We start from the raw sequence: 14528 nt of genomic DNA on the forward strand, positions 1-14528 counted from the left end.
TGGGGGAAGCTACATAGTGTTTCTACAGTTTCCTAGAGCTGTAACAAAGGTCCACAGCCTGAGAGAATAACATGCAAGACAACACAACCACACTGCTCAGATATGGTTCAGCTACCAAAGGTGTTCGCTTCTGAATAGGAGGCTCTACACTGATATGGCTGGTAGTTCCGTTTGTGTTCATGTCTTTAGATAGCTCAAACCTGCACAAGCCCCTCTCCCATCTCCCAAATAAAAACAACAACACAGGGAGGTTTGGAGGCAGGGAAGAGAATCAACATGGAATTAGTTCTTGACCAAAAAAACAAAGCCCCCAAATTTTAAGACACTGAGTAACAGCTTTAGGGTGACCATTCCTGTCAAAAGAGTAATAGTAGAAATTTCTGAATCAACCCTCAGAAAAGTATCAACAAACCCCCAGACGTTCCAGTATACCTCCCAGATTTAATCACCTTCATTGTATCTGATTGTCTTTTCTTGGGGTCAGTATTACACAGAACCACCAACATTTACACACTATTGAATAGGACAGAATGTAGCATTGTTGTCCCAGCCATTACATTAGTAAATGGCAAGAGAATTTCAATAGGTAAGTGATTAACATCAGGCTCACCACTTTCTTCCTCAGAAAACCCAGCCTGGTTCTACCTTAGGCCAGTCACTCTGTGTGGTAGCAGTTCCCATTTCTTTTCCCATTATTGCGGTCTCACATGTAGGCAAATTGGCTTTTTATTTCAAAAAGATTCTACTCTTTTAACTTAAAAGCCAGTTGATAAAACTTTTAATTAAGACACAACAGCGTGGGATATAAAAACACAAGAACCACATAAATATTGAAGAAGTTGTATACCGTTTTCCTGTAAACAGTTTTGCTTGAGATCAAAGCCCTAATCAGATTCTGGCCCGAAACTTTTGGCAGATGACGTGTTCAGCCAGGCTCTGCAGTGATGGTGGACGCGGAAGCCAGGTCGGTCCCCATGTTGACAGGCATGCAACTTGGAAACATTGCACAACAAGCAACACAAAGAGAGTGGAGAAGCTCACAAGACTTCAAGGCGACCTCACAACCTTCACAACTGCGGATGCACAGAGACCCACCCCTCCCTCCTTTGCACACTTTCTCTTACACGTGGGAGACCTTCTGTGACTCTCTAGCTTGTTTGATGCTATATAACCATTTGATGATCCTAGCATTTCTTTCGATGGCAGAAATGCCGTATGGCACCCGGTCATTGGCACTGTCATCATTTCTAAGGTCACTGTTACTGTCCTGAGACTGTTCACAGTCTGAGCTGATCATGCTTGCGCTGCGGAAGTTGAGGGATATGATGTCAGAATTAGCCCTTGCAAAGTTTTCCATTCCAAGGTTTTCCAGCTCTTCGGGGTCCAGTCCACAGTAGTTGAAGAACCTCTCCACGTCTGCGTCCACCCGGAAATATCTGTCACTCAAGTCTGACTTTGACCGCTGGAGGGAGGGTCTCCGGCTGACTCCACAAGCTGGTTCCACAGGGTCGGCTTCGGGGGACTTCATGGCGGCGATGGCTGCGACCTTGGGTTTGGGAGGCAGGGGAGGGGCAGAGCTACTGCAGGGGATCGCTTTTAAGGGCTTCACGCTGGTCACTTTGCGGATGTCCGAGGAGCTGTGGGAGACGTGGAGGAAGGACTCGGCCGTCTGCTCCAGCAGCCTCCTGCCCACGTGGGAGCTGCTCTCCTGCGGGCTGCCGCGGCCCTGCGTCGGGTAGACCTTCAGGGACTCGGCGAAGGAGTGTCGGTGCAGGTCGGTGGCATCTGGCCGGTGCGGCGGCCAGTTTCGAGAGCTGTGCTTGTGACCGGAGCCCGTGCTGGAGCCTTCCGAGCTGTTGATGATGTTCTTCAAGATCTCGAGCTTCAGGGTCTCCCTCTGCACTCCGCTCTCGGTCTTGGCGTTGGGCCCGAACACTTTGAGCGTGGGGCTGCCCAGCGCGCGCTTGGCGCCGGGGCACACGGGGGGCTTGGCCAGCACGGCCGGCTTCACGGGCTCCTGTTTGGCGTTGATGACCTCCTGACTCTTGACATACTTGGCCTTGTCGGCTTCGAGCCTCTCCACTGCACTGAGTCTTTTGGGATTGGGCTCGGCCTGCCTGCGAAAGTAGTCGGGCCCTTTGTTGAGGATGCGCAGGGGCACCGCCGAGGTGAAGGTGCCGGCGGGGCTGACCGGCTTCACCATGCTACCTGTCTGCAGGGTCTCCGTGGGCATGCTGGGTGGTCTCTCCCCGGCGGCCGTGTTGGGTTCTCTTCTGCGCGCCTCCGGATGCGCTGAACAGACACATGTACACGAAGCACAAAGGGCAGCAGACGGACCTGGAACCTTGAGTGTCAGTAGCAGCGGCGGCAGCAGCAGCAGTAGCAGCAGCGCCTCATCTCACGGCTCATTAATGGCCCCTGTAGCTTTAATTCACTATCCCCTGGCACCAAAAGGCCACAAGCCACAAGTTCCTTTAATCCGCTTCGCCGCCTCCGCCTCCTTTCTTCTCCCCGAAGGATGTGGGAGTCTCCTCCAGGTCTTTGTGTTCAACTGCAGGCAGAGCTGAAACAAAACAACCAACCGCGGGTTAGGATGGGCGAGTGACATCACGGCAGTAGCAACCGAGAAACCCCGCGGCGCCCCCGCCTCCGCCTGCCGACCGCCAGCCCCGGGCGCCGGGCCTTTCAGGGAGGCGAGTCCCAGTTCACAGAACGGACCGCGGGCCCCTGGCGTCCGAGCCTGCGCCCCGCGCGCCGCAGGCAGAGACCGGCGTCTGGGAGGAAGAAAGGGGCTGACATTCCCCACGCGTGAACTCTCCCAGCAGCCTCCCCATTAGAGAGAACCGCCCCCGATCACGCCCGGTTGGCATTACTTATACCAAAACCCAGTAAATACTAGATGAATGTAGAAATGTGGGTTTAGCAAACCCGACTCCTACTTCATTAAATGCCGCCGGGTTCCTAAGAATCCCCATCTGCTTTAGCCTAAGACTGGGTGAATTATGTCACTTTTGCAATGAAGCAAAACTTCTGACTTCTTACTACCCATCTCAATAACACCTGAAACAAAAACTTCTTAATTCTTTAAAAACGAAAAAGATGGGCAAGAAATGGAACTGGCAATAAAGATGAAAACAATTTTTAGAAGTCAACATGTTTCAATTATCTTATTTTTGCCAACCAATATATCTGAAAACACTCTCCTGAGAACCAAGAATGCTTATGAAGTTCATCCCATTAAATACAAGCTTATTTTTAATTAAAAAGAAACTAGAAATACTTTTAGATTAACCATAGAAGTGGACAATTTAATTTTAAATGCTCCATAATTTTTCACACTTAATGAGCAGACATCAAAAGTCTGTGGTATGTATTTTCCCCAAATCCCTTAAAGAACTAAAAATAAAATCTTAAACTGTCAATCATACCTAAATGTGTTACTGTATAGAAAAATTTGTAATAATAGTTAAGCATTCATGGGACTAATTCATGGCTTTCTTAACTTGACTATCCCCATTCCCCAACCAAAACCACTATAATGAAACACTCATCATGCTTCCAATATAAACCTATAGGGAGTTTTTCTACTTGTTACACAATATAATGCAGCATTTATCTCTGCAGCCCAGGGAACAGCACCTCTCTTTGCCTGTTACTGCTGGCAGAACACTTATGAATGCATCAGCATTCCAACGTAACTGGTTCAAGACCTTTTTAACATCTTTGGTTATAATTAGAAATATTAAAAGAGTAATGTATTCAACTAACATGTCACATAGCTAATTTACAAAATAAAGTGATATTACTGTAAAATCATCTGCTCTCGTGGTAAGAATATGAGGGTTTTATTAATAACTAGCTGATAAGTATCCCTATCATCTTTTGAAACTCTTAATCTCTAAATACACCCATTGCCATGTTTTGTTAGAGACAATTTTGGTAATCTGCAAAAGGATTTGTTCTAATAAAAATATTTTCCTGTGTAAGATTTGAATTACCCCAAGGTAATTCCTACATAAGGATTTCCTTTAATGTGTGGTTTTATTATAATACTTAAATTTAGTTTAAAAAAAACACACCTCCTTTCAGGAAGATTAAGTAAGATTGTTTCTTTGAACATAGTTTGAATGAAATGCCAGAAGAGGAGCGACAATTACCCTGCAGAGCCTCTGGGTCTGCTCATCTACCACGTTGCAAGATAAACTGGGGTCCTTTCCACCAAAGGGGCTCCGAGTCAGAGAGGGCAGCATAGCCTGGGCCGGGAGGCAACCCTGTGGGATCACACCCAGAGAGCTTGAGAGAGGGCTGCCCCCAGGAGAGGCCATGTTTCTCTGGAATGTGTGTAACGTCTTCATTGGTTACCTCTGTAGCTTCCAAAATTCATCCACAGAGAGGGGTGCCAGAAGGTTCGGGGGCAGAATGAAGACAGGACTAAGATCTGCACATATCAGCTTTGTGCCCGAGGACCTCAGCAAACTCCCAGCAAGCAGGAAGATGCCCCAGTGCGCGACAGGGGACTAGAACTTGTACCTCTTCTTCTGAGGCCTGTCTCCTCATCTATGCCACGAGGTGCTTGGATGAGATTCCTACTATCTGTTCTCCAGCTAAAATCATGTGGTTCTGAGGAGCTAACAATGAGTAAGTTATTTTCAATTTCAAAATGGAACCTGAGAATAGGGGTCCATGACTGAACTTTTGTATGGTTCCTGCAGTTGCTGTTTATAGGAAAATGTCCTTTGAATGATGAGTTATAGTTGACATATAACATGCACTGGTATTAAAGGTCATGAAGCGTTTCATAAACAAAAGTAATTATACAGCCCCTCTTGATTGCTGACATATGGCTAAAGAGAGAGAACGTAACCCCGAGGGAGAAACTTTTATTCATCAACCATTTTGGCTATATTTTACCCCATTGAATATCCATTTGAAAATTTCACAGAAGGATAAAAACGATTGGAGAATGAAAGTTGGCAGAGCTGAGGTACAAAATGGCCTGATAAATCAGGGCAGACACCAACTCAACAGCAACCTGGCCTGGGGGTGACCGTGGGGCAGAGCCCTGACGGGGCACATTATCTGTGTGAAAGTCCTGGTCCATGTGGGGAGGGCTGATGTAGCACAGAGCTAGCCGGGGCCGAGGGCACAGTGATCAAGAAATGCTGACATCTATTCAAACTAGGGGTGCTTCTCAAACTTGAAACACGGCCCCAGGGATATCCTTGAAATGCAGACTAGATTTGGGGTGGTACCCTAGAGTCTGTGTTTCTCACAGGTCCCCAAGTGATGCCTGGGAAGCTGGTCCAGCTTCTGAGTGGCAAGGGGCAAGGGAAGGAAGCTCACTGAAGTCCTAGAGAACATCAGATTAGAACCGAAATGCCTCTGGCACAGAGGAATCTACCAAGCTTTCTTATCTCCTAAATGAGTAAAAGTCCGGGGCATTGGGGGCACAAAAATAGCAATCCCAGAGAATTCGAAACTTTAAAAACCAAAGCCCGAATCCTTCTACCTTCAAATCTGCCAGCTGCTCACAGGGGCAGTTAGGTGAAGACCAGGACCCTTGGCAGACGAGAAATATTAGAGAGACCCAGGACGCTGGATCTAAGAACATTTGCCACCCTGGAGGCATCAGGAATAGAAAATGGGCCTGAATACACAGTTTATGTGAAAAATGCTTAAAGTCAACGTTTCTATAACCCCGGCCATATGTACCTCAATGCCTATGAGGTCAGGCAAGGCAGAGAATGGGGGACATGGCCTGTGGAAGGGCCTCCAGCTAAAGACTGCCATGGGGAGTGGGCTCACTGAGGAAGCAGCAAGTCCAGACCTCTGGGTAAACTCTCCTGATCTTAAAATTCACTATTATGAAACAGTGCGGGTCAGGTGCTTCTGGTAACTAAAAAGAGAAAGACAGCTAAGGACAGTTCATCTTTACATTTTAGGAAGGAAGAAAGCATTGGAATTAGAGCAAGGACCCTGGGATTGAACACAAACCCCAGATTCACCCAGAGAAGTTTCTTAAGTATGTGAAAACTGGTCATCATGTGTGTTATGGAAGAAAAAAAGTGGTAATATTGTTTTAAAGAGGGAATTTGTCTGACTAATTCAACTCTAAATCACGTAACATTTCAATATCTTGATCTTATCTATGGAAATGAATGTGTTGAATTGGGTAAATTTGAAAATGTCTTCAGCTCAAACATTTTTGGAGGCAAACAGCAAAAGAAGCAATTTACCTTTGAGGCTAATAAGAGTTCTTGAAGAACTGACTCTTCTAATTTCTTAACATGTCTGATCACAAAACTTTTACAATATGAATGAAATTGTCCCATGTTACTTTTTAAATTTTTGCTGGTAGTATTTGTGCTTATTGACTTTAGCATAAGATTCCAACTTGACTGGAGGTCACTCTCATAACTATATGTTTGATTTTTCCCTTTTAAGAACAGAGAAACATCCTGGTCACTAAAGTAAAAATGCAGTTTCACATTGGCTAATGAGAAGTGGTTTGTGGAAAAGTGCACACTCTAATTCTTAGCCTCTATGCCGTCCTCCTTTGCACCCCTGGCTTGAGCCAAATAAAAAGATGGCAGCCTCTCCAAACCAGCTTTGTGCATTCACACATCTGCTCTTCCCTCTTTTTAACCAACAGGGTTTCATGAAAATTGTCATTTCCTTAATATGTATCACAACTAGTTAACAATATAGTGGCTATCACAAAAATTGTATTTACAAGAAAAATGTATTAGTAAGTAACAATTTTGTGGGTTAAAGGCATCAATGTCATTCCATTTGGAAGACATTAACTTACCCATTTTAATTAAGATGCCACGTTTTTCAACTTTTTCCATTTTCCTTTTCTCCCAATGCAGAGTCACTTTTATTAACTTCCCCATTGTTTTTGGTATAACTTTGTCTTTTTCCTTGTTTAAAAAATATTAGTTTCAGGTGTGCAAAACAACATAATGACTACACATTTACACCCCTCATAGAGTGATAAGCCCCCTCCCAGTGTACTACCCCTCTGACATCGTATATAGTTGTTACAATACCTTTGATTATATTTCCTATGCTGTACTTTACATCCTGTGTTAACTCCTTTTATACTGTGAAAATAACTAGAAAAGAATGCAAAAGTAAAGGAGAATAGTAAAAGTTGAAAAAGTAAATGGGAGAGTAACAAAAGCATTTATCAAAAAGACTAGATTTGTACACTATAAATTGAATTGAAACTAAGAAATCAGAGAACCAACCATCTAGAAGCACCTGAACTTTCAAGACTTGAACTTTCTCAATTACTGAGTGATGTGCCTCCTTTCTTATCGCCTGGTGAAACCCCCTATAATTCTAAGAGCCGAATCTTCTCTTTTCTGACCTCGGCGTTGCAGACCATCAGCTCCAAGCTGTAAATGAAATAATCTTTTTGCCAATAACACTATCACTTGGTATATTCTTTGAAACCACAGACTTTTCCTAATAACATTTAAACTTTTGATTCCAGTATCCTAGGCATTTTTTGCTTATTCTTTCAGTTGGCTAGAGTAGGTCTTCAAATTGTATTTAATAAAAATTCTTGCCCTAGGTTTCCATTACTTTTCTTTAATTTTCCATGTGTTGGGTAAACCATTTCCCCTCTTTTTCAGCAACCCCTTTAAGCCTTGTTTCTTTTGACACATCCATTCTGTCAGCCTAGAGGACAGGAAACAAATGTTGGAATGCCAAGGAAGCCAAGCCTTACCTTCTAATGATATATGGAAATGGACAAAGGAATGTTTACCCCTGAGGCTCTCATACGCGTACGGTATGCTGAGGCAGCACAAAACGTGCACAGGCGTCTTTGATAAATGTGTGAAATTATTCTGACAATGAAGTGTATACCGTGTTATGGAAATATCCTCCAGGTGGCACTGTTAACTGAACGGGTTTGGACGGAAGAGTGGAGGGGTAATTTGCTATTTACAGTTTTCGCATGTCAGCTGGGCAAAGAAAGATAGCAACGGGAACAGAGACAACTTTGCCTCAGTGGAGCAGGATCCGGGCAGTCTCAAGCTCAGAGCTGTGGTGTAGGGCAGTGGCCATGTGTGCCTAGTCTCACCTCAAAAGGGCTGAGGTTGGACTCAGGGCACACCTAGACATCCGGACACAGGTCTCTCGGAGCTGAGGAGCATGCAGACCAGCTTGTAGCTCGAGTCTGAGAGGTTCAAAGGCAGTCTACACTGGCCTCTCCAACCACAGGATGCAGACGACAGGAAGCTGTGTTTCCATGAGTGCAAGGGTTAGGTTTTCTAGGACCACACATGTTCTTGGGGAAAGGGGATCAGGAGTTACCTTAAAAAGAACTCCCACCAAAGATACCCCTCCAAAGGAAGCCAACTGCCCTGCACTGAAAGGGCCGTGAGCTCCCCCTAGCGGTGGGAAAGAAGTGGCTGCCCCCTGTGAACCCAAAAGCTCCCAAGAGAACCAGCTCTGAAGTCTCCCATGCCCAGGGGACACCAGATTACAGGAATCAAAGGTAAGGAGAGAAACCTTCTCATCCTTCTGTTCACAAGTTGTCTGCCCCACATGTACATGCACCCACGTGGGGGCCCTTAGAGGTTAGAAGTCCAATAATGAGTAGGGCAGAGGCTGGAGCAGGGAAAGAAGGGGAAAAATAGGACGTTTGTTAAGTTCCCTGTCCCCTCTTCCATAAAGGTTTCCAAGCTAACACAGGCCTGAGCTGGCACAGGAAGAAGCTAATTTAAGCTGGATAAGAGGTTGGAGTTTTGGTCATGACGTTGGCCTGGGCTCTTTCATGCCTGAATCTCAACTGAGGACTTTTCATTTATTAAGACGAACAGAAGAGGTTATGAGCCCTGTCTGAGATCTCATCCCAGGGATGGAAAGCAGAATTCAGAAGAGTGAATTCTTAGGGCATGGGAAAAAGAGTATACTCGCTCCCTGTTTATTCCCTAACGAATCCAAGCCAGAAAATGAAATGGGTCCAGGTAGTATCCTTCAGGGTTTCTGTTTGTCTGTTGGTGCAGTGCCCCTCCTCAGTTCCACGCCAGGTCCAGGAGTCAACTGGGCTTCTCCATATCTGGCCACTTATAGCTATGGGACCCTGGTCAAGTGACTCAACCTCAATTTCCTTATTTATGGAATGTTGACAATAATGATTCCTACCACGTTTCCCCGAAAATAAGACCTAGCCGGACGGACCATCAGCTCTAATGTGTCTTTTGAAGCAAAAATTAATATAAGACCTGGTCTGGTACTATGTTAAAATTAATCTTACGTAATATAAGACCAGGTCTTATATTAATTTCTGCTCCAAAAAAACGCATTAGAGCTGATGGTCCGGCTAGGTCTTATTTTCGGGGAAACACGGTACATTTCATGGGGCTGATGTAATTCCGTGAGGTAGTACATTGAAAGTGCTCAGCGTGGAACTCGGCCCCAAGTTTGCTCAGTAAATGGTAAGCTGTTATTAAATTTCGTCCCCAGTGTCCACAACTTGGCACCAATAATCACCATCATTAGATTTCAAGCTTTACGGTAAATGAATGATCTTTTGTCTTAAAATGATTCCATTACTCTCAAGTGATAGTGTGTGTGTGCTATTTCTGTCAAAGTGGATTGACTGTGCAGTTTCTGTCTAAAAGGTCACTTGCATGACCCCATTTTTATTTGAGTTACAAAGAAAATATGTGGTTGCAAATTTCAAAGCTAACAGTTATGTGAGTGAAACAGTCTAGAGTAAATAATAAAGCCATTATTGAAAATGAAATCAAACCTAAAGTTGGTTGGAGAAGAACAGCAGGTCAAATCTCAATCCATGATGGATTCTTTAATGTCATTCTCTAAGGTCATTTACAAAGCTCACTGCACATACTTCATTTTCATTTGTATGCATATCCATTATAACACAATGTTATGGGTTTCTCTTAAAATGACTTCCTCCTCTTTAAGACAATTAAAATGAAATAGAGAATGAGACTCCCCCTTCCCTCTCCCCCCAAAAAATCACATTTCTGGTTCAACATTTTCCCTTGGCCCAAAATAAAGAAAGTGTTGCTACACGAGGGCCACTGAGTTGAGTGAATGTGGGGGAGCCCGACCTTTTACCTGAGGTTGCATAAATCAATGCTGCACGTAGCCAGTGTCAAAATTGTTTGTAAATAGAACAATTTGCTTGATGAAAATACTCCAAATAATTAAAAAGCAGGGCTTCTAGAATTCCTACTGAAAATCCAATAGGACTGCTTGCCTTACCCAAACAAACATAAAATGATCCCACTTTCAGCCACTTATGTCCTCTCCTGGAGAGAGCTTTATGTGGCTTTATGTTCAGCTGTGAAAATGTGTAAGGCTATGGCCAAACTCTAAATGAATGTGGAGGTCAAGAGCCCATTGTCCTTTTCTACAGACTAGTACACTTAAATCACAGGTTTTAGAAGATTTGCTAGCTGTGTGAGTCTAAGAGTTAGCTGATTCCTCTAATTAGGGACCAGGAGCACCTTCCAGCAGCAGCAATAACATCCCAGTGAACTCAAGGACTATGAACTCTACAAGGAATTTATGTGGAGTTCACAGAGTTATGGTGCTGGGAGCTTACACTCACCAGCCCACCCATCCTCACAATTACCCATTTAAGAGGTGGTCTTGCTTATACAAGGGGGTAAGTACTTGTGAGTGGCACCTGGAGAACCCTGACTGGGATCCAGGGCTGTGCAGATCTGGGAACCCTGCATCCGGTTCTCCCACCAACGTCGATTTTAAGCATGTGCACTTGCCATATTGCTTTTTCCTTTAGCTATGTAAGCTTGTACTCTATGGCAACTGTAGATAGCACATACATACAATACAAAACATTAGGGTGGCAATATAGATAGAACATTGATTTCTGAAAATACTTTTAATACCCTTGGCAAAGGGTATTATTTACTCTGAAATAAATATTAAAATGTGTTAAAGTAAAATTGTAAAACACTTAAACTTGAAGGAACAGAAAAGTAAAGCAGCATTTTTTAAAGAGTGGACCAAGTCCACTGTGAATGTGTTAGGTAAATTGGTATATAAATTGTTTACAAATTACCCATTAATATGACCATTTCTTATTAGGTACATATTATGTTCCCAGAACTATACTAGTGCTTTTCAAAGGTTTTTAAATTCAATTCCACCAGTATCTCTAAAACAAGTGCTATTGTCCCCACTTTACAGATGAGGAAACTGATGTCCATGGATACTAAGAAAGTCGTCTAAGACATTCACCTACTGGGTGGCTGTGGGTTTCACACTCATCTGTATAGATAAGCCTTGCTCCACCACACCATGTCACACTGTCACTCCAGGTCTTAAAAAGATACATATGATGTATTTTTTAATGCTTTATATTTAAATAATATGACGCAGGAACCCACACTAAGTATATTTCAGTTCCTAAATATCTACTCTTTTGGCCATTCATTGCTTAGTACCGGCTTCCCCAGAAGGGAGGGGAGGAAAAGAAACCATTTAACTTTTTGTTAAATCAAATAACCATACTACTTGCTAACAGCTTAAATGCACAGGGAGAGAAGATAAAATATTTATAGTTTGGGTTCCTTTCATTTAATTGTCTTTCTTTACACCACTGGCTGCAGATGTATCAGTTAGTTGAAGTTTGATGAAAATATTAAAAATAACAATAAGGTAACATAAGACTGTGGTTTCACTCTATCTTGCTACACAGAGCATCTGGAGGGCAGGGAGCACCCGCTTTTTATTGCTTTTTCTACTGAAGCCGCAGCCGTGCACCTATGAGGCACTCACTCAAAGGAGCTGAACTAAAATGCTTAAACACTCAGTAGAATATCTAGCATATCATTTTATATTGTACGGACTCCATGAAGATGTCCAATAAAAAGCTTGGGAAGTGAAACTTGGAATATTCTGTTTGTAAATTTGAAACAACACTCATGGGACTACAGCACCCAAAAGCACAAAACTCAGTGAACACATCGGCATTAAACTGTGCTCAGAACACAAAATATGGTGCAAAGAGAAATCAATACAAGGCAGAATTTTAAAGCAGAACCAGTAGGTTCATTTAAAAAAAAACAAAAAAAAACAAGAACTGTTGATCTCATTTGCCAAGAACACCTGGAATAATTTTCCATCTCTTGACTAGCTTTCAGTACAGCAGTTGTTAGAACCACTAGTTCTTTGCCTCAAGTGTACTCATAAAAGACAAACAGTACTTTTTCATTTTTAAGGACTCAGACTGAATTGTGGGACAAAGAACAATTTTCAAAATAAGACACGCAAGTTGACAGACACTTACTTTTGCAGCACATATTTTAATCTTTAGCACTTAACACATCTTACATAAATCATTTTCAAGCTCAGAATGGTATAAGTTAAGTCTTCCACCACAATTTGCACTTGAAATATTATTTTTGGGTCCAAGTGACAAAGAGCTGAGGAATGACTAATAAGTTCTCTCCACCTTGCCCAGGGTCGTTCCAGCTCTGCTTGTGAGCTCACAGGAACTGTAGCAGCAGGCAGAAGCCAAACTGTTGGCTCTGCTAGGCAGTGTGGTCTAGTTGTGTCTGGAGGCAGGCACGGTGTCAGGAGGGAGGGGGAGACACTGGTCATTCAGTGATACATCTAAGTCTGGGGCCACAGGCCCTCTCCCACCTGTCCATCTTCACCTGCCACCTAGCCATGCTCTCTGATGCCTGCCTCTGCATTCTCCTCCTTGCCCTGGAACTCCCCTGCCCTCCTTGGCCGGACCTTGACCAGAGTCTTCCAAGCTGAAGAAAGTGTCCCTAGACCCATTGGGAAGCCTTTCCTGATTTCTCTTTCTGTGTCTGACCTTTCCTCCCGGCAGTTCCCTTAGTCCTTATTATTGGATGGTGGTACCACCTCCCAACTGTACCCCCCAAACACAGGCATCTGAGGGCAGGCTGCCTGGCTCTCCTCTGCCCCAGCAGGCTGCCTGATGGACAGCAGAGTTCAGACTCTCTTGTAGGGAACCTTGTCTGACGTGTGTCCATTCAGGGTGTGTCTTTGCCTCAATGTAAAAGAATAAAAAGGTAAAACTACCAAAAAGGCTTTGTTCACTTCCTACTCCTGCTGCCCAAACACAGCCAGCTCACCTAGGAGACTCTGTAAGAATAGATTAGCAAGTATAGGTTATGATAATCGAAAGTCCATAATAAATGCAACCTGATATTTAAAATAAAAAAACTATAGACATTGCCGGACGGACAAAACACATTTCATTAGATCTGAAAACCGCCTTCAATATCCATTCTGGTACAATGTACTTTTGTAGTCTATCTATTTCTTCATGCTTTCACTTTACAATGATACTATCCGCCTCTATCTTGATTAATTTTTCTGCTTCTCATTCCTGTTTACTAAAGAAAAATGACTCATCCAAAGTGAAAAAGGGAGTTAGCTTTTAGAAATAGTTTTTTTTCTTAGTGTCTAGCATTTTCTTTTGTTTAGCAAGAAATGGCATTTTCTATTTTTTTTTTTTTAGTGGAAAAGAGAATAATTTTGCTTGTGGCAAAAGATGGTTGTTATTTTGTGCTTCATGATCTGTCCAATTCTCGAATCTAGGCATAATCACTGAAGTCTCAGAAGAGAAATACAGTAGCACCTATCTACTGGGTAACCTGTTCTGCCAGGCCTCACGCTAGATGCGATGGATCCTTTGTATTTATCAGCCTTGCCCAACAGGTATCATCTGTTCCACTTAGCAGATGGGGAAACTAAGGCTCGGAAGGTTTGAGTGACTTCCCTGAAGCTGGTTAGTTGAAGGAGCTTGTTGTCAACCTCCGGTCTGTCTGTGTTCTAAGCCCATGCCTGTCCTGCTCTCAACAATTACGGAAACATCCGCGGTTGCAAGGAGTGAAGAGGGGCCGATTTAGATGTATGTGAGCCAGGAAGGAAGGGAGGAAAGAATAGAGCTAGTGCCCTCTCACCACCCCAACCCATATGATGCCAGACCCCAGTCTGCTTTCAAAACAAAACGTCCTTCCTGCTGTGATGGCGAAATCTGTGTACCCACTGCGGGGAGAAACTGTAGTTAGCAGTGCTTGCTGTGCCAGAGGATAAAACAGTGAGGGGGAGTAAGAGGCAGGAAGACGTTATGAAAACTTTGTGAGGAGAGGGCATTCATGAAACATAAAATAACAGGCCCAATAAATGCAATTTGCAGCAGGGACAATGAAAGCTCTTTGGTAAGATTCTCTAAGGGGCGCTCTCAAAATTTCACTACACCCTCCATACTGGAAAATAATTATTCTAACAGCTTGCTAAGGAAATGAAAATATCATCTAAACAACAGAAAAAGGACAATCTAGTCATCATCTGATTAGATAAAAAACAGACTGTATCGATAAAGCTTGAGCCCTCCTCTGGGCTTGCCTACAGAGCATGAATCCTTCAGACCACACAATGGGACAAAGACAACTTCCTATAATCCGCCTGCCCTTTAGGGATCAAAACCCTAAAAGGACATGCAAGTTTATACAGACAGAAGACCTAGAATACAG

At 43.5% G+C, this 14528-nt stretch overlaps 1 protein-coding gene across 10 annotated transcripts in view; it reads right to left on the bottom strand.

Annotated features, from left to right (window-relative positions):
* Nucleotides 1–755: 755 nt before the first annotated feature.
* Nucleotides 756–14528, bottom strand: part of FAM110B (family with sequence similarity 110 member B) — a 140104-nt gene continuing 126331 nt past the window's right edge. For all 10 annotated transcript variants that reach the window (XM_019718187.2, XM_074318655.1, XM_019718186.2 and 7 more), the window contains one exon: nt 756–2563. In XM_019718187.2, the coding sequence (XP_019573746.1) occupies nt 1121–2233 (1113 nt within the window). In that variant the 5' untranslated portion in view covers nt 2234–2563 and the 3' untranslated portion in view covers nt 756–1120. The remainder of the gene's footprint in view (nt 2564–14528) is intronic.

The sequence above is a fragment of the Rhinolophus sinicus genome, linkage group LG14 (genome assembly GCF_036562045.2).
Source record: "Rhinolophus sinicus isolate RSC01 linkage group LG14, ASM3656204v1, whole genome shotgun sequence".
In the NCBI taxonomy this organism is placed as follows: Eukaryota; Metazoa; Chordata; class Mammalia; order Chiroptera; family Rhinolophidae; genus Rhinolophus; species Rhinolophus sinicus.